The sequence below is a fragment of the Hippopotamus amphibius genome, chromosome 4 (genome assembly GCF_030028045.1).
Source record: "Hippopotamus amphibius kiboko isolate mHipAmp2 chromosome 4, mHipAmp2.hap2, whole genome shotgun sequence".
In the NCBI taxonomy this organism is placed as follows: Eukaryota; Metazoa; Chordata; class Mammalia; order Artiodactyla; family Hippopotamidae; genus Hippopotamus; species Hippopotamus amphibius.
The window spans coordinates 130704104-130731548 of NC_080189.1; the positions used below are offsets into that span (position 1 = coordinate 130704104).

Genomic DNA, 27445 nt, shown 5'->3' on the forward strand with positions numbered 1-27445 from the left:
CTCTCTATGCCCATAAGTATTCATGTACTCAGGTCCCTGGGTACACCTGCAGTGAATTCAGTGTTAGATTTGTGTAGCCATTATTCTATTTCATCTTGTACACAATTATGAAGTCTCTGAAAGCTTGTCAATGCCTAAATAACTCCCAAATTTGTACACTGTCAGGATTTGAAATTTCAATAACAACACCCCTCTTTAAATGAGACTCTCATAGTAGATAATGTGGACCCTTGTACACAGTGTTCTAGAAAAATGAGGGATTAAAGAGTAAAAGAATATAAAGTACAGAGGAAGCTCTCCACAACACTAGTTGCAGCAAAAGAATAAAACAAATCACCCCTGCTCTTTATTCAACAGACAACTGGGGGAAGGAATGTTCATAGCACTCTTCTGTTTGTGCCAACAGAATCCCAGAGCCACACAAAATCATATGTTACAAATGGGGTCAGGACGCGGGTGGCGGCCAACGTGGACAAGTTGTGAAGGCCTTTTTCATAAGTAAATAAACATTTTCAGTCTCCTCTGTGGATGGTAACAATAATTTATTTGAAAGAAAACAATTTGACTTTCTACCTTTAGCAATGGGTTTTGTCAAGTAAAGTTCAAACAAACATTTTGCAAGAGCTTTTTTTGCCCATGTTACTGAAGTTGGGATGATGTGAAAAAAACGCTGTCGGCAAACTAACCAAATTTATTGCAAGAGAGGAAATTGAATCTTATGATTTTCAAACAAACGTTGATCAAACTGTCTACAAAAAAATGAAAAGATCTTGGTAGCTACAAAGGTCTCTGTCCAATCTGTGACTTGTCTTCTCACCTTGATTTTGATATAGAGAAGCTGCAAATGATCACATAGTTGAATATATCAATCTTTTCTTTTACAACCTGTGCTTCTTGCATACTGCTAAAAAATTCTTTCCAACCAGATGATCATAAAAATATTCTCTTCTGTTTTTTCTAAATGTATAAAGCATTGCTTTTCAGCAGAGTGACGCGGGAAAGTAGGCACCTGGACAGTCCAGGCCAGAAAGTCACTTCATGCAATGTCCGAACAACTGAAGGCAGCAGTTCATTCTAACTTAAATTATCAAAAATAACTTTCAATCTTCCATCTGATTTTCAAAGAGTAGTTCTGTTAAAGTTCATGGAAAAAGGCCTCTCCATTTTTTTTTAAGGAAAATATCTAAGTATTTTGGGACTATGCACCTAATTAATATTTTTTTCCCTTAAAGTCTCTGAATCTTCAAGTTGGTGATGTGTGAATCACAATTAAATCTCCTTATGGAAATTGATCAAGAAAAAAAGAAAATTCCAAATTCCATCATTATGGCTACTCACGGGTTATCCTGTAGGAAAACCTGAATCCCAAGTCCGTGGTGTGTGCGTTCGAGTAGAAGTTAAGCAGCACGGGACCAGAGATGGTGACAGGGGACAGGCTCTCATCCCCACACAGGGTCACCAAAGGCGTGGAAGATAGGCTGTCACCCCTGACAATGTGCACGCCGTCGTTGACGCAGCTTCCTGTCACCGTGGAGCGAGCTGAACAGGGCATGGAGCAGCCAGAAGCAACACAAGTAAGAACCGGAAGCAACACAAACCGTCACACAAAAATGTGAAGGCGATTCAGACAATTTACACAGAAATTAAAACGAGACAACAGCCATTTTAACAAGTCGCTATTTAACTTGGTTTCCTGATGAACGACCCTCACCCTAGTTACAAAACAAGCACAGATGTGAGGAAACAGGGAAAACGTTACAACAGGTAAATCCTACTTTGAAACAATCCAGAATTTTCTTCCCTATAAATGAGTCCTTCAATTCAGTGGTTATAAACTAGGGACAATCTTGCCTCCCAGGGACATCTGGCAACATCTGAAGACATTTTTTTGCTCTCACCCTGGGGTGTGTCACTGGCGTGGACTGGGTAGAGGCCAAGGATGCTGCTAAAATGGGCTGCAATGCCCAGGGCCGCCCCAGGCCCCCTGCCATCCCACCACCGCAAGAATGGCCCAGCCCCAAACGCCGAAGTGCTGCTAGTGAGAAACCCTGCTTTAACAGTGAAACTCATACACAGATAAGGGACTCCTACCATGGAGAGGTCATTAGAATTTCCTCAATGTTAATTAAACGACTGTTACAAATGTTCACACCAACAATATTAGCTTAAGAGTTCAGTGACTGTAAAATATATATCGTTTTGTTTTCTAATTATAAAATAGATATATACTCCAACCCATTCTAAAGAGAAATACAAAACAGAATAAACAAAAAATTAAAAAGACTTTATTTTTTTGGTGATGGGATGTTTTTTATTTGCATATTTCTGGAGATTTTTTTTTGTTTTCTTTTTTTTTTTTAATTTACAATGTTGTATTAGTTTCAGGTGTACAGCAAAGTGATTCAGTTATATATATACATATACCTATTCTTTTTCAAATTCTTTTTCCATTTAGGTTATTATAGAGTTGAGCAGAATTCCCTGTGCTATACAAATAGGTCCTTGTTGGTTATCTATGTTAATATAGTTAAAAAGACTTTTATTACTATGACATATCGAGTCATTTTTACGGGTGAATTACACTCTGTTAAAACATTAATTGGGATCAACCTGCACATGATCTTTTGTAACCTAATTTTTATTAACATAAAATAACATCATGTGTTTAATGTGATTAAATATCTTTTAAAACATTGAATTTAATGCATCTATCAAATTCTAATATGTAGGTGTGCTGTACTATGTTCAATTCATCCCCTATAGCTTAATAATTCTATCTTTTCTAACTTTTTGTGATTAAAAATACTATTGAAACAAATGTTTTTAAATATACATATTTGCAGAAATTTCTCATTATGTCATTAGAATAAAGTTTTAGAAGTTGAGTTACTGGTACTAAGGTAAGACTATTTTTCAGGTTTATCAAACAGTCTTTTGGAAAAGTGTTACCAATTCACAGCTCCACAGAACTTCAGGTATCTGACATTTCCCCCAATTCTATGTTTTCATCCCCCTATAGAGAAACCTTGTACCCATTCACAGTCATGCCCCCATCTCCCCCCTTTACTGTTCTCCCAGCCCTAGGCGACCACTAACCTACTTTCAGTCTTCATGGATTTGTCTACTCTGGACATTTCATGTAAACAGAATCATATAATATTCAGCCTTTTGTGACTGGCTGCTTTTATGTAACGTAATGTTTTTGAGGTTTATCCATGTAAAGTGTGTCGGTACCTCATTCCTTCCAAGCTTAGTAGCATTCCATTGTATGGATAGACCACATTTTTGTTTATCTGTTTAGTGGTTGATGGACATTTGGTTTGTTTCTACCTTTTGGCTATTATAAATAACACTGCTATAGGTATTCAAGTACAAGGTTTTGTGTGGATACATGTTTTCAATCTCTTGGGTAAATAAGTAGGAATGGAATCGCAGACTCATAGAATAACCCTATGTTTAATGCGCTGAGGACCTATCAGACTGTTTTCCAAAGGGGGTGCACCATTTTGCCACCACATCAGCAATTAGAACCAGCAGGAGGGTTCTAATTTCTCACTTCCTCACCAACACTTGTTACTGTCTGTCTTTTTAACTTAGCCATTCTAGTGAGTATGAAGTGGTGGTACATTGTGGCTTAGATTTGCACTTCCCTGTGACTAATGATGCTGAGCATCTTTCCATGTGCTTATTGGCCATCTGTATACCTTTGAAGAAACAGCTGTTCAGATCCTTTGCCATTTTAAAAAATATTTATTTAGGCCACATTGTGCAGCTTGTTTGATCTTAGTTTCCCAACAAGGGGTTGAACCTGGGCCATTGGCAGTGAAAGCACCGAGTCTTAACCAATGGACCACCAGGGAATTCCCTCCTTTGCCATTTTAAAACCAGGTTATATGTTTCTTAGTGTTCAGTTCTAAGAGTTCTTTCATATTCTAGATATTGGAATGGTCATAAGTTTTTATTTCTCTTGGGTAAATACCTGGGAGTAGAATTGCTGGGTTATAAGTTAGGTGTGTATTTAATTCTGTAAGAAACTGCCAATCAGATTCTTCCAAGTGGTTATGTAAGTACATATTCTCATCAGGAAAGTACAAAACTTCCAGTTGCTCTGCATGCTTGTCAGCATTTGATATTGTCAGTCTTTCATTTTAGCCATTCAGTTGCGTGTGTGAAATGGTACCTCATTGTGATATTTAATTTACATTGTTCTGATGACTAATGATGTAGAATATTTTTCATGTTCTCATTGACAAAAACAATGACACTTTTATCTAGATGATAGCTTGAACATGTACCTAACACCTACACACACACACACACACACACACACACACACACACGCTTTACCTACTTAAATTCCCCATTGGAACTGCCCAAAACTACATTACAATCTCTTATACAAGCACATACTGTGACATAATGGACGTTAAAATCAGACTGTCTATTTGCATTAAAACATTCTTATAAATTAAAGAAACCATGGTATATATTTGCTTCATAATTTCAAGTCTCCTGGTCATGGATCTTGGTTCAAGGGTGGGCATGTGACCTAAGCCAATCCATTTAGAGTAAATTTCAGGTAAATTGTTTGGAATCTGGAACAGATAGCAGTGCGCTGGTAAACAGAACAACTAACTCTCCGAGGGAAAGAGGAACACCCTAATTTGCAGCATTTGCTCATTTCTGTGGTATAAATACTCCCACTATAGCCAATGTCAGGCTACCAACATGAGGTTGTTAAATTTGGACTAGAGGAGCACGATTGACTCTTGTAAGATGGTACAAGCCAACTCCAGCCACTGGACAGACATTCTCTCTCTTCCTAGACATGCGTGAGGGGCACACAAGCCCCTCTGTGAGGGCGGCCACCCTACAGCCAAGACAGAAGCCAGCTTTGGAGTGAGACTCACACTGGAGTGATCCAGAGTGAGAACAGAAAAAGTAGAATGTTCGATGACAAAATGAAAATGCTATATTAAACAGATATGAGGCACCACCAACTTTGAGGTCTTCTAGAAGGAAAGCAATAAACCGCCCTTTTATGTTTAAAGCAGGCTGAATTGCGTTTCCTGTTAATCATGCCATAAACATTGCTAATTGATACAGTCAGGATTATCCTAATCGTGATCACGGTTGCTATTACTCTTCATGGATGCCCACCATGCTGAGCACTGTGGACAGACGGACTGATTCCTCCAAGGTAGGAGGGCAGATCCCATCTAGGCCAATCAGATGTGTTCAAACTGTAACTGAGTAAAAGGGAGTCGACAATGGGAACCACACATGTTCAACGTGGAGAACGGGAGCCTCGGTCTCCTGACTGCGGTAGGAAGCCAGTCTGGCTATAACAAGGGCAAATGAAGCTGCCATGCAGAAAGTGGCAAAAAGAGAGGGGGAAAGAGAGGACATTCTGAAGGATGCATGTTCTGGAAGCATATTACTCCCCTTCTTATCTGTAAACCTCCTGTTGATGAGATGAGATAAGCCAGTATCCTTCCTATCAACTCTACTTCACATCTAAGCAAACCTGAAGATAATCTACTTTTCACTGAGAGAATCTTGGTGTACGCATTTTTAACATATTTGTACATTAAAAGCCCCCTCCTCTTTTAATTGTATTATCTTAGAGAAAATTGATATATTTTTTATCAGAAAATATCTATGCAATTCAAATTTTCAGTTATTTCAGGGACACATTTGGCATTTTAGCTATGTTATACAATCTGAAGAAATTTTGAGGTATCAATTCAAGATATGTTTATTAAAGTAACCCCAAAGGATTCTTTCATTTTGAAAATCCTGTAATAGAAATGCTTCTAATTGGGAATAAATCTACAAGTTAAAAATGTTAAAGACAACTTTAATGACCTTACCATGTGATAAGAAACAATATAATGTTGGAAAAATAGGACAAAAAAGAAATACATTAAACTCAGATTCAGGATTTGAATACTGTCAAAGTGTGCACTTTAATTATAGCCTTAGAATTTGTCTTGTAGACACCAAGAGCTTCACTGGAATTAAAAACATTCAGAGGAGGTGATTGTGAGAATCAACAAATATTATGAATTAGCTATAAAAATATCTTTAGCCACCAACAATACAATTAGTTGTAAAAGCAAAATCATAGAATGAAAGGAAATCTGGCTGATGCTAGATTAAAATCCAAGTTCTACATTAGTCAAATGACCTCCTATGCAGATATCTTTTACGTACTAAAGAGTTAGTTTTTTAACTCTTTGATGATATAGACTATCATAGTGGTGGTAGTCTTAGACAATTATCAAAAGGCTGTGAAATGTAAGGTAAAGTATGTCATATACTTGATTATGTTTCAAAAAAATTAAAGGAACTAATTTAATTACAGAAAAATCATTCATGAAACAGCAGCTGTATATCTATATTGAGACATAACCACAACCATGCACTAGTTGTTTATAAAAGGTCCATATTCAATAACAAGGGGAGGCAGAGGAAGTTGAGAGGGTATTTTAACTTTTTTGTAGATGGCAACATATTATCCAATAACTAAGTAAACCCTTCAAGACAATCTGCTCATTTTTAAAGCCTGACTCAATAAATTATGAAAGTTGTGATATTTGGCAATTTGCTTAATGATTAAAAACATTCTTATATCATTTCCAGTAGTAATTTCTTTAAGGTGGGATGCTCTTCCAAATGTCATCCATAGGAAATCAAACATTACATAATATCAAAATTTGTTTCTTTTTTTTTTCTTTGGATCTTTATCAGAGTATAATAGCTTTACACTGTTGTGCCAGTTTCTGCTGTACAATAAAGCAAATCAGCTGTATTTATACATATATCCCCATATCTCCTCCCTCTTGAGCGTCCCCTCCAACTCTCCCTATCCCACCCCTCTAGGTCATCACCCATCATCTAATTGATCTCCCTTTGTTATGCAGCTGCTTCCCACTAGCCATCTATTTTACATTTGGTAGCGTATATATACACGTCAATGCTACTCTTTCACTTTGTCCCAGCTTCTCCTTCCCCCCATGTCCTCAAGTCTGTTCTCTACATCTGCATCTTTATTCTTCAAGATACCTGAAGTCTAAGAACATATCAAAGATGAGCATAAACAAGGTAATACCGAGAAAATGAGACATAAATATGTCAGTAGGCACCAAGTAATTCACACACATACATCATTTTCTCAAGCTCTACACATCACCTCACCGCATTAGGTCAAAGATATCAGTCTGACTCTTCAATGAGAAGACACCTGGTAACAAAGACCATGGGCAAAAGAAATAATGATATTAAATGCTTTTCCATAATTATAGGGGAACCAATTGTAATATTTTATATTACAGTCAAAATATACAAAAAATTCTCAAGTAAAATACATTTAAATGCAACTAGGATGATTGTCTTCTAGGGAGAGAAAAGAACTTAGTCAAGGTTTAAAAAAGGTTCTTCAAGGAGCAAAATGTATATCAAAGTTGAATTTATGGCCAGGAGGTAGCATTCAATCAGACATATGAGGACTAGCCAGGAAGAGCAGTACCCTGAAATTGAATGATACTTTCTTCACGGACGAGAGCCCACATCATGGGACAAGGGGCTACAGTCATTCTTCATCCTATCTTCAGTAAATGATCTGATGAATATTTACTATTGAAATCTCTGAGGTGTAAAATAGTCCTCCATGATCTGCTTTTATGACTATTTTCCATCCTTCTGAAAAACTGTAAGGCACATTTATTATTTGAAATGGGTAAGGTTCTATCCAACATACTGAAATATAATTTTCATCGCATTATTCTGGGCTTTACTACAGAGGGCCATGTTCGATTCTGGACTTCGCGATGAATCCAAGAATTGAGAGAGAATTGAAAGGGAAGCCAGGGAGCACTTCAGCAAGTGATGTAAACCTGTGGGATTTAGCTCCAAACTGCAGTTTTCCTTCAGAGTCACAGATAGAGAGGCAGAGAGGCCAAAGAGGACTCGAAGCTGTGGAAAACGCTTTTGGTTGAAATGTGTGAATATTGCAGACATGATAAGGTCTTTTCAGTAAAAGAGCAGAGGACTCTAGAGAGAGGGATGTGACTCAGGGAGCGGCTCTGAGCAGCTCGGAGACAGGACTCCCCAGTGGAGGATGACTCCCTGGGATGGGAGGGAGAAGCAGGTGCTGGTGCAGAACGAAGCTCTGCAGAGTCTGAAGGTCGAGGTCTTCTATCATAACACAGGCAAGCAAGGAATCTCACATGATGAAACCGTCTCCTCTAGGGCTTAGCCAATTTGAATAAAACATCAATAGGAATGATTTCAAAAGAACCATTGCCCAATGCTTTCTAAAATAACAAGTTGTGAAATGGGCCTACGTTCTGATTTCTTGAGAAACAACTGAGGAAGCAAAGAAAAGAAATGGTAAGTAGCTGCATAATGCCACTTTTTTTTAAAATTTAGATTAAATGGAGAGGAAATGCGAACTAAGCCTAACAAAACTCAATTATCCTGCTTCTTGGTGAGAGAAAAGGGCAAAAGGAAAAAAAAATCTAAATTTTCTTCCTTTTTTCTTTTTAGCTTTATGTTAGGCATAGCCTGTAAACCAGGACTTCTAAGTTACTGAATGAGAATTCGGGCAAACACGACATAGGACTTGCCATGTGGCTGCCCTGCAAACCCAGCCCTGTTCCTCCTGGGGCCTTTGAGGCCATCTCCAGAGGACAGTAAGCAAAGTGCATTTGCACTGGTTCTCCCCCATTTTCTGTATCAAGGGACTACTTTCTATTCAGTGCTTATCAAGAAATACTCTGGGGCTTCCCTGGTGGCACAGTGGTTAAGAATCCACCTGCCAATGCAGGGGACACGGGTCTGATCCCTGGTCCAGGAAGATCCCACATGCTGTGGAACAACTAAGCCCATGCACCACAACTACTGAGCCTGTGCTCTAGAGCCCGTGAGCCACAACTACTTAGCATGCATGCCACAACTACTTAAGCCCTCACACCTAGAGCCCATGCTCGGCAACAAGAGAAGCCACTGCAATGAGAAGCCTGCGCAATGCAATGAAGAGTAGCCCCCACTTGCCACAACTAGAGAAAGCCCGTGCACAGCAACGAAGACCCAACACAGCCAAAAATAATTAATTAATTAATTAAAAAAAAAGAATACTCTGGATCTCAGAAAAACTGAGTTTAGAATTTGCCTAGATGTAGGATTTTTTAATTAAGAATTCTAAACCCCTCATTGTCACCAAAGTGAATCAATGTTATTACCCAATTTTAGTGACAGAAAAATCAAGGCACAGAAGGCACTGGCTTGCCTTAGGTTACCTCACCTGCTAAGTGTTTTCTTTATAAAGTTAAAAAAAAAAAGCCTATAATCCTTCCAGCAACTTGGAGGCATCCACTTGGCCACATGAATAATGAAAACAGAAAAATACACTTTTAGACTATTCAATATTTGGGAAAATAAAATGAGTATTTATTCGATGACATCTTATTCCAAAATAAGTACAAACATAGATGGTTTCTCCCTCATGCTGTCTCATTAAATTTTGTCTGCTTTTTGCTATTTCTTTTTTGACCAAAGTAACATTTTGAATTTGTCAAATCTCTATTTCATTTCACAACTTTGGAAAACACTGTTAAGTATACCAAGAGCCATTTTGGTCTTGAGGTAACTTAAAAAGTCTTGTAAATGCTCAAATGGAAATTTCTTCTATGACTTCTGATTTCCCCGAAATGTTTATAGTTTAATAGGGATTGTATAGGAAATAGAAGTCCGTAGTTCATAGAACGACAAGTATTGAAAATGTAATAATCAGGAGAAAGAGAAACTTAGGCCAACATAAAATACCATAACATACGTTCAGAGCAACTTTTAGTGGAAAGCAGGTCACTGAACCTTTGTAACCACCCTGCGGGAAAAGCACCAGTGTGTACCTCAATAACCAGTAAACTAGCCTGAATGGGAAACGTTTCCTAACCAGTTGTCAGTGTCTGGTAGATCCGGCATATGCACAAGTGTGTTTCCCTGTAGTATTCTGTAGCCTGGAATAGCTCGTTTTTTATTTCACAAATCCATCTTTTGAGCCAGTGGCCCATCAAAAAAGGCAGATACCAAACCTTCGTCTCCACCCAGGTTTGCGCAAGTTCTGCTGGCCGCTTGGGCTCAGAAGTACTTAGTCATTTGGACAGAGTCTCTCAGAAGCAGGTCCATGGCCTAGAGCAGCTCGGAAGACCAATGCTCTCGCAGACAGGCTGTGATTTTTCTTGAGAGCAGTTCTCACTTGGTTTTATCACAATACACTGCACAGGAATCCCTCAGGCTCACTCAGAAGGGGTGGAAGGTTATTTTTACGGTAGCGAACGGAGCTCTACCTTGCTGATGGTATTTCATGAACGCTGGCACTGATGATTAGTGATAAGAATCTAATTACAAAATAAATCTGATTAATGTTGCCCTTTTGGGAAGTCCTCATGATTCATTTAATCTAAGCCAGAAATTACTCACTTTGCAGCTTGAAAATGCTGAGTACGTGTAACACTGGAAATGTCACAAGACATTGTCATAAGGATGTGATCGTATAAAAAGATCCGTCTCTTCAGCTGGGTGACAATGAGCAAATCCATCACTAAAGAAGAAATCACTCAATCTGGCAAAACCAAGGATCTGTTTGCAGGTGACTCGTGTCGCGGGCGTGTCTGGAGATCCTGACCACTGGCAGCAAAAATAACAAAACGGTGGTCCCTCTGATGAATTGTGGTTCACAAGGTATGTGTCTATGGCATGATCTGACTTTCACAACTACTATTTTATATTTTTGTAAAGATGACAGCGATTATCAGAGGGATTAAGTAATGTGCACAAAGTCACGTGACTAGTAAGTGGCCAGTCTGGCATTGAGACCCATCCTAAAATACTGCGCCTCCCCCGCCCCACCCCAGGTCAGGTGGTCAGCAGGGTACTCGCCCCTTTACCCCACCTGTCAGCTAAACTCAGGGAGCTACTGTTTGGTGTCAGTATATGTTCCCTTCTAATAATACACATACCATTGGTATTGGCAGTGCTTTTTTTTTATAAATTTATTTATTTATTTATTTATTGGCTGTGTTGGGTCTTTGTTGCTGCACACGGGCTTTCTCTAGTTGTGGAGAGGAGTCTACTCTTTGTTGCAGCGCACAGGCTTTCTCTAGTTGTGGAGAGGAGTCTACTCTTTGTTGCAGCGCGTGAGCTTCTCACTGCAGTGGCTTCTCTTGTTGCAGAGCACGGGCTGTTGGCACGGGAACTTCAGTTGTTGTGGCACATGGACTCAATAGTTGTGGCGCACAGGCTCTAGAGCGCAGGTTCAGTAGTTGTGGCGCACGGGCTTAGTTGCTCCGCGGCATGTGGGATCCTCCCAGCCCAGGGATCAAACCTGCATTGTCAGGCAGATTCTCAACCACTGCGCTACCAGGGAAGCCCTTGGCAGTGCTTTTGCAGCTGTTTTACATAGTATATTTACCAGCTCCTCCTTTTCCAGTCTAAATGATACTGGTATGTGATAGTCTTGTGTTTATGTAATTTCATGAGGACAAATGCACATGCAAATGCACAATCCAAGTCACATGTTTTTCCCCTGTTATTAAGATAACTTCCCCCTCAATATAAAAAAAAAAACAAACTAGTCAAAAAATGGGCAGAAGATCTAGACACTTCTCCAATGAAGACATACAGATGGCCAATGGGCACTTGAAAAAAATGCTCAACATCGACAATTATTAGAGAAATGCAAATCAAAACTACCATGAGGTATCACCTCACGCTGGTCAGAATGGCCATCATCAAAAATCTATTAATAATAAATGCTTGAAATCTTGAGAAGGAAAGACGGGGTTGGTGGAATCAGGCTTCCCGACTTCAGGCTATACTACAAGGCTACAGTGATCAAGACAGTATGGTACTGGCACAAAAACAGAAATATAGATCAATGGAACAGGATAGAAAGCCCAGAGATAAACTACGGTCAACTAATCTATGACAAAGGAGGCAAGGATATACAATGGAGAAAAGGCAGCCTCTTCAATAAGTGGTGCTGGGAAAACTGGACAGCTACATGTAAAAGAATGAAATTAGAACACTTCCTAACACCATACACAAAAATAAACTCAAAATGGATAAAAGACCTAAATGTAAGGCCAGACACTATAAAACTCTTTGAGGAAAACATAGGAAGAACACACTTTGACGTAAATAACAGCAAGATCTTTTTTGATCCACCCCCTAGAATAATAGAAATAAAAACAAAAATAAATAAGTGGGACGTAATGAAACTTCAAAGCTTCTGCACAGCAAAGGAAATGATAAGTAAGATGAAAAGACAACCCTCAGAATGGGAGAAAATATTTGCAAATGAATCAACAGACAAAGGATTAATCTCCAAAATATATAAACAGTTTATCCAGCTCAATATCAAAAAAAACAAACAACCCAATCAAAAAATGGGCAGAAGACCTAAATGGGCATTTCTCCAAAGAAGACATACGGATGGCCAAGAGGCACATGAAAAGCTGCTCATCATCACTAATTATTAGAGAAATGCAAATCAAAACTACAATCAGGTATCACCTCACACCGGTTAGAATGGGCATCATCAGAGAATCTACAAACAGTAAATGCTGAAAAGGGTGTGGAGAAAAAGGAACGCTCTTGCATTGCTGGTGGGAATGTAAACTGATACAGCCACTATGGAAAACAGTATGGAGGTTCCTTGCAAAACTAAAAATAGAACTACCATATGACCCAGCAATCCCACTACTGGGCATATACCCAGAGAACACCATAATTCAAAAAGACTCATGCACTCCAATGTTCACTGCAGCACTATTTACAATAGCCAGGACATGGAAGCAACCTAAATGTCCATCAACAGATGAATGGATAAAGAAGATGTGGTACATACATACAATGGAATATTACTCAGCTGTAAAAAGCAATGAAACTGGGACATTTTTAGAGACATGGATGGACCTAGAGACTGTCATACAGAGTGAAGTAAGTCAGAAATTGAAAAACAAATATTGTATATTAACACATATATGTGGACTATAGAAAAATGGTACAAATCAACCGGTTTGCAAGGCAGAAATAGAGACACAGATGTAGAGAACAAACATATGGACACCAAGTGGGGAAAGTGGGGAGGGTTGGGGGGGGGATGAATTGGGAGATTGAAATAATAAGTGCTTGAGAGGGTGTGGAGAAAAGGGAACCCTCCTATACTATTGGTGGGAATGTAAATTGGTGCAGCCCCTGTGGAAAACAGTATGGACGTTCCTTAAAATACTAAATATAGAGTTACCATATGATCTGCCAATCCCACTCCTGGGCGTATAGTTTCCCAGAGAAAACTATGATTTGAAAAGATACATGCACCCCCAATGTTCACTGCAGCACTATTTACAGCAATCAAGACATGGAAGCAACCTAAGTGTCCATCAACAGATGAATAGATAAAGAAGATGTACATATATACAATGGAATATTACTCAGCCATAAAAATGAATGAAATAATGCCATTTGCAGCAACATGGATGGGTCTAGAGATTATCATACTAAGTGAAGTAAGTCAGACAGACAAATATCATATGATAGTGCATAGATAAAGAAGATGTGGTACATATATACAATGGAATATTACTCAGCCATAAAAATGAATGAAATAATGCCATTTGCAGCAACATGGATGGATCTAGAGATTATCATACTAAGTGAAGTAAGTCAGACAGACAAATATCATATCATAGTGCTTATATGTGGAATCTTAAAAAAATGACACAAATGAACTTATTTACAAAACAGCAATAGATTCAGAGACAGAGAAAACAAACTTATGGTTACCAAAGGGGAAAAGCAGGGTGGGAGGAGGGATAAATTAGAAGTTTGGGATTAACATATACACACTACTATATATTATATAAAATAGACAACCAACAAGTACTTTATGGTGCTTTATAGTACCAGGAACTATATTCAATATTTTGTGATAACCTGTAAGGGAAAAGAATCTGAAAAAGAATATATATATGTATGTATAACCGAATTACTTTGCTGTACACCTGAAACTAACACAACATTGTAAACCAACTATACTTCAATAAAAATAAAAATATAAAATTTAACAAAAAATAAAACAACTTTCCCTCAATTATGAAAATAATAGAAAAGATATAAAAAAGAAAATAAATATCACCTGTAAATCTATGACAGTAACAACTCTTCAAATACTGCTTAACAGTCTTACAGATTTAATTCACACAGGTTATTTTAAACAAAAAAATTGAATCTCTTATACCTTCCCCTAATACTTTATATATCACGAACATCTTTTTTATATTACTGAGATTTTGTGCTAGCAAATGCTGAAAAGATTGTATTTTACTTCATATCCATTTTTACAGTGATGTACATCAATTCATACTTGGCGTTTTCCAGCAAACATAAAAAACTACAACGTACAGAGATGTAGGAAAATGAGGTCAGAGAAAAAGCATCCAGTGAGAGAGGCTTTGTATAATTCATCAACATATGAGTACTGACGTCATTTTTATTTTTATGAAACATAAATTTCGTGGGTGCTGAATATTGTAGAATATTTTGCTAAGTTTAATTCTTCTTTGCCATGGGAGACTAACCCAAACAGAAAGAAATTTTGATTGGGCAAATGAAGCATGACATGTACAGATTAATTATAATTTAGAAATGAAAAGTTAATTTGTAAAAAATATTAAAATGACCGAGTGGTTGGAATTGCCCATCTACTTGCAGGGATCTTTTCTCTGCAATGTGATACCACTCGGGGACACATCAAGTGTATTCAATGTAGCCAGAGTCCAGCCCAAACGGGTAGCTCTACTGTCCCCTTCACCAACAGCCAGGAATGAACCCAAAGGGGTGCTGTGGTTAGGGATTTCTCAATCCCTGTGGGACTGATGAAGATGAAAAAGGAAAAAAAGGAGATGAAAGGGTATCCCACAGTCATATTTACTGAAAGTCAAACACAGATATTTATTAATTTTATTAATTCATTAATTCATTCAACATGTATGGGGCACCCAGTTTGACTCAGCAGTGAAGTTTCCCTTGCTAGTTAGTTTATAGTGTGTGTGTAGGCACCTGTGTGTGTAGAATAAATGCAAATGAATAAATTAGAAACTATGATTAACATGTGATAGATTTCAGACTTTTTTTCTTTAGGCCATTTATGTGATGCTTGTGTTCTTAAAGGTCTTGCATTATTTTTTTACCTCTGGAATATACAGGATGATATGTGCGTTCTTAAAATATTGGATGGAGTTTTAATCAAGCTTACATCAACCCTGTAACATTTTTAATATTTTCTTCAAATAGTGATTTTTAGACAATCTCTTCCTCTACTTATTGCTCATTCATTTATTAAGTATCAATTGTAATTTACATAAGAATAAACTTACCTTCCAAATGGAAAGACACAAAAGTCAAGAGGACAATGGACAGAGGACTGGCCTCTATGATGTAGGTGCAATTCATGTTGTTGTCATATTGCCTTGGGTAGTTTGGAGAAACAATGTAACCTGAAAGGTTAGTGAAATTCCTTCCACATCCTGTGTGGGAAGAAAAAGCCATTATCAGAACATTTGTTCTCCCAGAGGGCAGCTCTTTAATCAGTAAGCCTGGACTTTCCTCAGCTCTCTAGAGACATATTCTCTGAGCTACTCCAAAAGGAAGCAAGGGGTAACTAAAAGAGTGGAGCTCTGATTCAAAATAAATATCGAAAAAAAAAGCAAACTGAGAATATTATATATATTTTAGAAAATGATGCAGAGTTTTGGGCTAAGTAGAAATTTTACCAGAAATCCATTGCAAATCACTTAATTTTAAGATACTAAAGAAAGGATAACTTAGCAAAGATTGAAGAGTCATGTAGCTAAAGAGATAAAACTGATAAAAAGTGATCTGTGTTAAGTGTCTTAAGCTCAATACACTTGAGAGTTTTAAAATATCACATTATAGAAAAATGTATTATTTTCATTACCACAGTAATATGGCTATAAAACTAATACCTGCTCGACAAAAATGGTTGAACTTACTAATCCCAACTCTTAACAAATTCTCACTTGATTTCCTGGTGTCAGAAATGAAGAGAACCACCTTTTCGCCACAAAAATGACTTTTGTTTACATACTGCCACTAACGAGTTAATCCACACACTCCCTATCACACACAGTATCCTTTTAAACTGACATTACAACACACACACACACACACACACACACACACACACACACACACACACTCATAAATACAATGAACCAAGTGAAGACCTAAAATTAGGTCTGGGGTGGTCTTTTGTTACTTCCTTTACACCACCATCTTATTCACCTCTGAAATACCTGCTCACTGCATTACTTCCTCCAGTTCCTCTCATCAAACTTTTTCCTAAACAGTGGTTTGCAAATAGTGGCTACTTGATTTAATCCAGCCAACAAGCACACGCACCGCTGTGTCTCAGACTTAAAAAGTACACATCCCACTCTCCTACCTGGTGAGTAGTCATCAGAGGAGGAAGGGGGAAACCTGAACAAAGTGGTCCCCAAGGTGGACTGAGCACGAAAATCATCTGGGTGAGAACTGAAGCATGTAAGTCCCTAGCCAGGGAAGCTCTGAATTCAGATAGGCTTGGGGCGAGGCCCATGCTTTTACAGCCCCAGGTGAGTTCCATGCAGGCAGGTAAGCTCTATGGGCCGGGCACACTGATTGCCTACTAATTACCACCTCCTGGGCTTCTGCCCAATTCCTGCCCCACTGTGGATTTTAGGGTTAATTTCAGACATTAGCGAGTGGCATTCAGCCTTTCTACATCATTTCTCTACTGAGCTATGGTGAGATTCAGTTCCATTCTTGCTGATTTGGAAGGAAGGGTGCACTCAGGATTAGGTGATCCACCAGCCTCTTTCCCATAGTTCCAGCCAACCCTGGAGCAGACCCCCTTCTCCCCAAGCCTGCCTGTGGCAGCCACACCCTTTCATGGACCCCTTGGTTTGGTTTTCAGTGCTACTTACGGCTTACGAAGGATGCAGAGAAGCCCTGCGCCGGGGCCTCCTGCGACTGGAACACGACAGTGAAGGTATTTCTGGGCGTGGTGATGGGACCCGGGACCATGTTCCCACAGCTCGTGGCTAACAGGGCCTGGTCAGCCTCCTGAGTGCCCGCCCACACCTAGCAGAGCCAGAAACATGACTTAGTGCTCCAGGCTTTCCCCTGTCAATACTTAAATGTGCTCAGGCTGGAAAATAACAGCACTCAAGTGTATATAGACGAAACATAATAGTAAATAAAACACACAAATCTGCAACATTTTCTTTTGAGAACCATTTCTAAAAACTGCTTTTTTATAGTATAACCCATTCATGACTCTTTCAAGGAGACTGTGTTTAGGCAGCGATTTTTAAAAAAACCCTCAATCACTACCCAGTTTCCTCTTGCCTTCTCCTAGTTGATCTGATCTAGCTCAACTTACTGGATACCAAGTGAGACAGAGCAGTGCGTGTGCTACTGTGGGGTTTACAATTTGTCCTGAGTTGCTCAAAAGTTGTGGGTTGCAAGTAGAGAAGATTTATTGAGCAAGAAGCCCATGGAAATGAATACATTTGTAGAGCATGAAGAAAGTGGATATGAATTTCAGGTCTATATGTAATTAGTATGAACTGGGATAAATCATGGAAGGCTTCCTGGCAGTGTTGAATTTTAAGGTTCATTTTGAAGAAAGGATGAGATTCAGTCTTTCTGTACAGTTCACTAAAGACCGGGTCACCGACTCCCAGGTAGACCCTGGCCGTCATTTAACCGGTCTGGCCCCTTTATAAGAGGCAAATGATGATATGCTCATTTGAAAAATAGTTGCTGGGGAATAAACTGTGAATATCAAAATTCCAATTCTGATCAAACCAATCCTAAACTAGCCTAGGGAAGGACATTAATCACAGAACCACACGTTTAAATGCAAACGGTGAAAGGAGCTATCGTGGAGCTGGTGCGTGTCTAGGAAGGGGCTTTGCCTGACTTCCGGAGAGGTGAGTCTGTCTGAAGAAGCCCCAGGGGCAGGAAGGAGCAGGTCTAGTTCAAACAGAGTGAAAACTGAGTCAGGAGTGAGCCGGGGCTGCAGAGTCCGAGCCCCAGGATCAGGGATCCGGGCCACGTCCTGAAGGTGGCAAGGAGCTACCAGGAGGCTTAAGGCTCAATGAGAAAAGGAGGAAAAGAGAGGATGCCGGGAGACCAGCCAGGAGGGTGTGTGGTAGTTCAAGCAAGAGATCACGGTATCTACAGTGTTGAATCACTCAAGGAAAATATTGATATTAGGTAATACGTGCACATTATTGGTTCAACTTGTTTAACCAGCCAGTCTCAACCAGGAGCAATTCTGCCCTTCCTGCGGGCATTTGGTGATGTCTGGGGGCATTTCTGATGGTCACATTTGGTGTGGGGGGTGGCGTGTAGTGGGTAGGGACAAGGGACGCTGCTAAGCATCCTATGATGCCCCTCCCCAACCCTCAACTAAGAATTACCTGCCCCAAGAAGAAGAAGAAGGTAATTGGGTTTGGATTAGTCTTACTTGATTATTCAACATTCCCATCACGTTGAATTACTCATTCTGAACATGTCACTTTCAGGAATATTCCTCAAACAAAGCAGTAACACATCAAGCCATCACAAACATGTCTATTAGCAAGTCAGCCCACAGGAAGAGGTGTGAGGTAGCTCCGATGCGGAGCACTGGTTTAAAATCAGCTCTTTAAGTCATATCATTTCAATTGATTTTCACACACTGCATATCCAGCTGTTAATCATCTTACTGAAGTCAAATTACATTTGCCATTTATGAGATATGGGAGGCGCCTGGGGCTGGAGCTACTGAAAACAAAAGCAAAGATATTCTGCTGAATACCTAAGATGAAAAAAAGTGCCAGGAGAGAAATGCACACCCCCTATTTTCCCTAACATCCCCTTTACACCCCCTGACCCCCTGCCTTGAACTATGCAGGGAAACAGTATACAGAAGTTTTCTATCCACATTCTGTAACATTACAAACATGACTTACTGAGAGAGAAATCTGCATATGCTAGTTTTACAAACATCACTAAAAAGGCAAAGTGATAAAAGTAAAACTTTTAAGAAAGAATCTCAAGTTCCTTAATAAAGAACCTCAAGAATCCTCAAAGGCTTACCCTCTTCTGAAGTCATTAATTATGGATCTGACATCTCTACCTTTTGGCCCAAGAACACGGGTGTTATAGAGATAAGAATGGTAAAGAGTTGTTCAGTATTCACTGCTGCCTGCCAGCTGAGACCTCATGTCATTGGCTCTAGGACCTAGAACTCATTTAAAAATGGTATTGGACTTACAAAATGTTACAAAACTGTCAAAAACTGTCTGACTTTTCTCAAGGTTTGTACAGTGCAGCCCAGCTTCAGGGGATATCACTCAAGCAATTTACTTGATTTCTCAGGGTCACTTGTGTTCATGCACTTTTGTGTGTATTGGGCTGGCCGAAACGTTCGTTCATAAGAGCTTTCGGGAAAAAACCCAAACGAACGTTTTGGCCAACCCAGTATATTCCGCTACATGCAAGTGTATACCCCACCACATGCAAGACCCTGAACAGGCCCGATGCCAAGGCTCCACAGAGCTGCCCTTTATAACCACACACGACTCACTCCCACACCTGCATCTTGCTAACCTCTGTTAGTCTGTCCTCCATTTCTAAGCGCTGTCATTGCAAAAATATTATGTAAATGGAACAGGTAACCTTTGGGGCTTGGCTTTTTTCACTGGGTGTAATTCCCTGGTGATTTGTTCAAATTGTTAGCCTGTCAAAAGTTTATTTTTATTGAGGACTCGTACTCCGCAGTATGGATGTACCGGAGTCCACTGAACCATTCACCTGGTGAAGGGCATTTGCACTGATTCCAGTTTTTGTCTGTTGCCCATAAAGCTGCTATGAACATTTGTGTACAGGTCCCTGTGTAGACATAGTTTGCATTACTCTGGGAGAAATGCCCAAGAGTGCAATTGCTGGATCTTATGGTAAGTGCATGTTTAGTTTTATAAGAAAATGCCAAAATATTTTTCAGAGTGGCTGTGCTGTTTTACATTCCCACTGGCGATGAATAAGTGCCACAGCGTTTCTGCAAGCTTGGCAGAATTTGGTGTTGTCAGCGTTTTTTATTCTAGGCATTCTGACAGGTGAGTGGCAATTTCTCTTTGTGGTTTTAATTCTCATTTTTCCTAAGGTCTAGTGATGGTGTACATCTTTTCATAAGTTTATTCACCACCCAAATATCCTCTTTGGTGAAATATCTGTTCATATCTTTTGCCACTTCTTACTCATTAGGTGGTTTATAGTTCAAGCACTGAGTGTTATTTATGTTATTATATCATATTACCTTTAATGCTTAAAACAGTCCTCCCAAAGTAGGAATTATTCTTTTCATTTTATAGTTGAGTAACTTAAAGCCCAAATGTTTAATTGGTTCATAGAGGAACATGCAGGTGGTAAACACAAGAGATGTGGAGTCCAGGCCAATGTTCTTTCCACTAATAGGTGTATATCCTCTTAGAGATAGAACACATAAGATGCAAAAGCACAGATGGTGTGAATATGTAATACAGTCACCACAGTCATAAGTAATGAATAGGGATGTCAGTACCGCATGTGCAGTATTTACAGCTTGAGAGGAAGAGAGTCTTACTGATGGCCCCACAGCCATCATTTTACATAGATGGGTCCCTCATGGTCTGGTCAGCTTGGGGGTGCTTAAGGCTCAAGGCAAAGGCTGGCACTAGTGTGTGTCGAGCCTTCTGTCATTTGTATAGGATACTCTAAATGTTGCCTTTCACTGCGACTTTGATTCATTTTGTCCTTGAGGGTCTATTAGGAAAAAAAAAGAAAGAATAGAAAGAGAGAGAGAAAACAAGAAGAAAGAAAGACATTAAAAAAAAAAAATCTGCCCTTCTCTCTTCAGTTTCTGTACAAAGGAAGAACCATTAATGCCCATGAGGATTGAATACGGCCAGAAAATCTCCTAAATTGTCTTTGCTTATGCATTAGCAAATGAAAGTTACAGGGCAAAGTGTGTTGTGGTTCAAATTTTAACTCCTAGTGGTTGAGGTTTCTCACTTTTTCATTCAAGAAATCCAAGCGGCAAAATCGTTCTTTTCCTACTGTGAGAGGCAATGAATCACTTCTAGTCTAAACGTTTAGTTCTTGAAACCAGCTTGGTTCCAATTAAATACACAAGCGCACTGACCTTCACAAAGCTGTTCCGACACTGTCCGTCCCCACTGGGGATGAGGAAGTTGTTATCAAAGCTGAGCTCCAAGTGTTTACTTTGGTGCGTAACCACTGTCCAGGAGCACCTGCTGTTTTCGGGAAAATTCTGAGGCCAGTGAGGGGATCTGATCCTACCGTGGTCTGCATGAAGTATTCCACCACAGCCTGCAACATTGTCATGGAAAAAGTCATTACCTTGAAATGAAAATAACGATTTTGGTAACTGAAGACTTCTGGAGGAGACATTTCTGAAAGTGAGATTTATCAGTGAGGTATCACCTCACACTGGTCAGAATGGCCATCATCAAAAGCTCTAGGAACAATAAATGCTGGAGAGGGTGTGGAGAAAAGGGAACACTCCTGCACTGTTGGTGGGAATGTAAATTGATGCAGCCGCTATGGAGAACAGTATAGGGGTCCCTTAAAAAACTAAAAATAGAACTACCATATGATTCAGCAATCCCACTCCTGGGCATACAACCCTTAGAAAACCATAATTTAAAAAGATACATGTACCCAAATGCTCATTGCAGCACTGTTTACAATAGCCAGGACATGAAAGCAACCTAAATGTCTATCAACAGATGAATGGATAAGGAAGATGTGGCACATATATACAACAGAATATTACTCAGCCATAAAAAGGAATGAAATTGAGTTATTTGTAGTGAGGTGGATGGACCTAGAGACTGTCATACAGAATGAAGTAAGTCAGAAAGAGAGAAACAAATACCATATGCTAACGCATATATATGGAATCTAGCGAAATGGTACTGATGAACCTAGTGGCAGAGCAGAAATAAAGACACAGATGTAGAGAATAGACTAGAGAACACAGCAGGGATGGGGAGGCTGGGACTTAGTGAGAGAGTAGCATTGACATATATATACTACCAAAGGTAAAACAGATAGCTAGTGGGAAGCTGCTGCATAACACAGGGAGATAAGCTCAGTCCTTAGTGACGACCTAGAGGGGTGGGATAGTGAGGGTGGGAGGGAGGCTCAAGAGGGAGGGGATATGGGGATATATGTATACATATAGCTGACTCACTGTTATACAGCAGAAACTAACACAACATCGCAAAGCAATTATACTCCAATAAAGATGTATAAACAATGAATATTAAAAAAATAGATAAAAGTGAGATTTCAGTGCATCGTTCTTTATGTATGAGTCTTTGACCCTCAGGGCAGGTCCACAATAAGGACTCAGCAAATGGAAGATTGCTGAAGCCACAGGAAGCTTCGGCTGTTACTGTTTGGGTACACATACACTGAACTCACCGGAGCCCATTAATCTTGGCCATAAGGAGGATAGCCTTCTACCCTGTCTTCAAACAAGAAAAATAATTTTTACCCACCTTGAGGCTATGTAGTATTTGTGGGCCAACAATCTCAACCTTTGTATTTTATGGCCACTAACACATGAGAATACCCGTCTACACTCATTTGTAATCTTACTCTAACATCCAGAAAATGATTTTGAGAGGGGAAAATCTTCCATTAAGCAACCTGGTTCATTCATATTGAAACACCGATGGATAAAAAATAAATTACAGGGACTGAAAGAAAGAAAAATCTAGAATTATTTTGTAATACTAAAATATGTTCTTAAGAGATGACTAAAGAAAAAAACCATGCGCTTACAATGAAGTTGGAAAACCAGTGGTTCATTTCAAACTCCCCTCTGACTTCAACAGCAACCAGTGGTTTACTGATGGACAGTTTGACTCAGTCCACAAAGAGCTTCCCAATCATGCGGACTCTTCCAGAAATCATTGCCCTGTGTGATGCTGCAAGGCCATGAAGAGATCCTGACAAAAGTGTCCAATGCAAGTCTTACGTTTTCTGGGAATTTCCATGAAGTTCATAGCTTGCAGGTACAACAAGTAATCATTTGACATCAAATCTATTATGTTTTGCCCCATACAGAGCAGTCCATTCTGAATCACAAATCGTTATCTTGTCACTATGCTGCTCAAAACTCTTCAGATAGCTCCCCATATACTATTATAGAAGCCGAGCTCTCCAGGATGTGGACTGCTTATTTTCCTGCCCTCAGCTCACCACTCAGCATTCTGCCTCCAAGCTCCAAATATTTTAAACTACTTGTGATTCCAACACATATTTTCTATCGCTCGTGATTCCCTAGTTGTGCCTTGGCCTTTTGCCTACGCAGGCAGCACGGTGAAGTATTGGGTTGGCCAAAACATCTTACGGAAAAACTGGAATGAACTTTTTGGCCAACCCAATATTAAGATAAAAGTTTCTGGACCCTGCTGTTTTTATTCAAGTCTTGACTCTACTGATTATCGGCTACATGACCTGCACAAATTATCAACCCATTGATCCTGTTTCCACCCATGCAAGTGGAGAAAATGTGGACTGATATTGTGTCTTCCTTACAGGGCTGCTACATGAGATGACATGTGTAAGCACTTAGAGTTGAGTCTGACAGAGAGTAGGTACAGAATGCATACTTGTTGGATTAGTTATTAAACTTTAAAAATACATTGATGATAAAAGATAGTAAGTGCAGAGAATGTTTCTTTCTTTTACCTAAAGTCTCTGTCCTCCATGTAGCATAAAATCCACCGTTTTGCACTGAATGGTCCGTGTTAAAAATCACCACCAGCTGGTTGGAGCCTGACTGGATTGTCCTGGGGTTTGCACTTCCACAGTAGTGTCCTATGATGGGCGATCCGGGAGAACCACCATTCCGGACTGTGACAGAGTCCCAAGCACAGGTTGCATGGGCTTCAATGTCAAAATCACTGAATGTCAGCTGCAGGAGGAAAGAGAAGAAATGAGGAAACACTCTGAGGTGTAAGTGAGCCTAACTACGTAGAGTTAGACTGAAGTCCTTATACATCCTTTTATTTTGTTTTTATTTATATGATTCTGTATTCATGTTTCTTATTTCATTCTCCCTTTCCCTCTTCTCTTTTTTTCTTGTTGAAGTTTCTCTTGGAAATTTCGAGAAGGGATATTTCTCCCAGAACGGGAGCCATTAGGGTCATCCTCAGTCCCCTGGGCTGCGACGGCAGCTCATATCAAAAACATGAAGTCATCTCTCTTCTGGGTGGGGAACTGTCTCCTATAGACAGCTGCTCCTGTGCTCGAAAAAGAACGAATGATATTTCATTCTTCATGAACTGTAAACTTGTCGATGCCAATGTATATACTCTAATCAGAGAATTTTACAGAGAAGATGACCTGGATCAAAGCCTGTTCTAACCACTTGATTATTAAAAGCACTCTGTCTCCACGGGGGACATGGTACCTTTGTTGTATAGTTTCAGAAGTATTTCACCCACTCATCAGAACTCACAGTGATGGTGTGGCCTTGTGGGGCTTCCAACAACCAAGAACAGTGGGTCAAGCTGTCGTAAGAAGCTGGATAGTTGGGGCTTGAGATCACTCCACTCTCACCTATCTGTATTCCACCACAGTCTGAAATCAGATTTGTAAACTTCTAAATAAAAGAGGAAAAAACCCACCAAAATCTGTAAAGCCAAAGTGGATACTACTTATAGCCATAGTACTTTATGATTTTAAAAAAGGACAATAAATGAATAAATAGACAAAACTGGATGAAAGCAAAGTAAAGCTGGATGGAAGATTAGAAGTAAACAGAGTCCCATGTAGTGTAAATCAAATGGAATCGCATAGTGAAGGCAGGTTCAGGTTTGATACAAAGGGGAAGGAAGATCATCTGAACAATAAATGAAGACTAATTAGATAAGCATAGAACTGACAGTGAATTCACTGGGGACAAAGTAAAGAACATTGCTTTTCTTAAAAAAAACCAGGCCCATGAAAATAAATGTAAGCTTGAAGAATAGATCAGTACCATAACGAAAGACTTTATCATTTGACAATAGGCACATGCATTGTAGTCAGCTATCAAAGTGCACACTGTACTAAGTATTGCAAGCTGAAACATGGATACATTTCTAAAGCACGGTATATGCTCTGATATTCCACACAAATAATACTGCTTCCTGAAGTCTGACTCTTTTCTTTCAATCTAATAAAGAAAAACCAGCTGGCAACATGGTTGACTGAACAGATAATCAATCTCACTCCTTTCTCCAACCAACCACCTGGTTATAACACCAAAAAAAATGTTAGATAAAATTACAAACAAAATATATTTGATTCATAGCCAAACTTAATGGAAAGAAAGGAGATCTCCAAGAACTATAAATAATAAATGGACTCAAATTCCAAGGGGTATCTCGAACTGGGACTGTCAATCTAAGACGATATAGAATCAAGATGTGGCCCCAGGAGTTGTGGTCTGAGGTTTGATGATTAGGCAAAAAGAGAACATATGGTCTTGGACCTCCACAAAAGCAAGGGCTTTTACATAAAGTTGGGAATCTAAAAAGACTGCCATGTTAGTGAAATGGACTAGAAAAACTCTAACGGCCCAGAGAAGCAGTAAGGAGGAGTACTGTCGAGGAGTACTTCTGTCTTGGGCTGAATTTTCAGGTATGAAACCAATGTCACAGATGCAAATCCAGCATAAAACATTAGTAAATTATGTTCAGTAATATGTCCAAAATACACATCATGGCGAAGTAGGGTCTATCCCAGAAATGAAAAAACACATTAAAGTAGGAAAAAATAGGATCATTTCAATAGATGCAGAAAAACCATTTGCCAAAATCTGACAGTTAAAAAACAAACAAAACCCCCCCAAAACCCCAACTTTTTGTGCACCATGAATTGAAGAGACTCCCTTTAATGTGATAAGGAGTATTTCTTGAAAACCCAAGAGAAACCAGTATATTTAATAATGAAATGGTATAGGCATTCACATTAAGGTCAGAAACAAGATGCTATCATCCCTTGCGTTTGACATTATTATGGTGGCCTTAGCTAGTGAAATGAGACAAGAAAAAGAAATCAAGAATTGGGATTGAAAGAGAAAAGTTGCTATCGATTTGGAGAAGATATGATTATTTACACAGAATAACCAGAGGTAATTTATAGACAAAATACTAAAACTAATAAGAGTAAGCAAGATCTGTGGGCTAAAGATCAATGAATTAAAATTTAAAAATTCCTAGATATAGGCAACAACAAGCTAGAAAGTATAATTAAAAATGTCTCATTGACATTACCAACAAAACCAATAAATAAACCTGGAAATAAATCTAACAATATATGTGAGATCTTTATGGAAAATACCATTTAAAATTTTGCATATTATTTTATTGCCAGAGTTGGAGAGTTTATCATAGGTCTTACCTGTAAAGGAATACTGTGCATGGAATCCAACGTGTTCTACACGTTCATTTGTGACAAAGTGTGCCCATACCTGAGGATAAGGTATAACCAATGGCATTCTAGGCACTGAGTCTCCACAAAGTCTCCATATCAGAAGCCCATCAGCATTATCTGAGCAGAATAACACACCGTGTCACTATTTATACATTTTTTGAAACATATATCCAATGAATTCAGTAGGAACCAATAAAAAAAATTTCAAGCTATTCACTGATGCACATTTAAATTCTGGTTTAGTAGCAGACCTTTCACAAATCTCCGTTCTATCTTTCCCAACTACAAAGGAAAGAGTGCCTCCAACAGGGTGAAAAAGAATGCTTATTTTGGTGTGGGCCTCTTTCTGTAACGTAGGTGCCATTTTGTTCCAATTCATGTTTTCATAATTATTATTTAGCATATCTAAACAGAGATACAACTGTTAGAAAACTTAAAAAAAGAAACCTTTGGCTGTGCTTTTTCTTTAAGGAGTAAAAAATACAATACCAATAATGACAAAATACATCAGCAAGATGAAAGTGATAATTACCTAAAATTTTAATGATTTCTTCACTGTATTTAATCAACTAAAATGAATGGGATATTCCATACTCAAGCCAAGAACTGTCAGATTTGGAGTTGAGTATTTTATGAATATTATTTTCACAGTAATTTGATTAACGTTTACTGCTCACACTTATCTCCTCCCTGTTAAGTCTGTCAGACGACATCACTGATCTTAGAAGTCACCAAACTATAGTATTGTAACAGTCTCTAAAATGAGGGAATTGAGAGAAGATTGCATTTAGCTGAATGAAATTTGATAGATAGCTGTTCTGCTTGATTCTAT

The 27445-nt window shown here is 39.0% G+C and overlaps 1 protein-coding gene across 1 annotated transcript in view; it reads right to left on the reverse strand.

Moving 5' to 3' along the window:
* Positions 1–27445, reverse strand: part of CUBN (cubilin) — a 275207-nt gene that overhangs the window by 46593 nt on the left and 201169 nt on the right. Inside the window, exons 51-57 of the mRNA XM_057731754.1 lie at positions 26581–26730; positions 24653–24774; positions 23881–24106; positions 21299–21486; positions 17052–17208; positions 15444–15593; positions 1339–1539 (exon numbers count right to left, since the gene is read on the reverse strand). Of these exons, the coding sequence (XP_057587737.1) occupies positions 1339–1539; positions 15444–15593; positions 17052–17208; positions 21299–21486; positions 23881–24106; positions 24653–24774; positions 26581–26730 (1194 nt within the window). The remainder of the gene's footprint in view (positions 1–1338; positions 1540–15443; positions 15594–17051; positions 17209–21298; positions 21487–23880; positions 24107–24652; positions 24775–26580; positions 26731–27445) is intronic.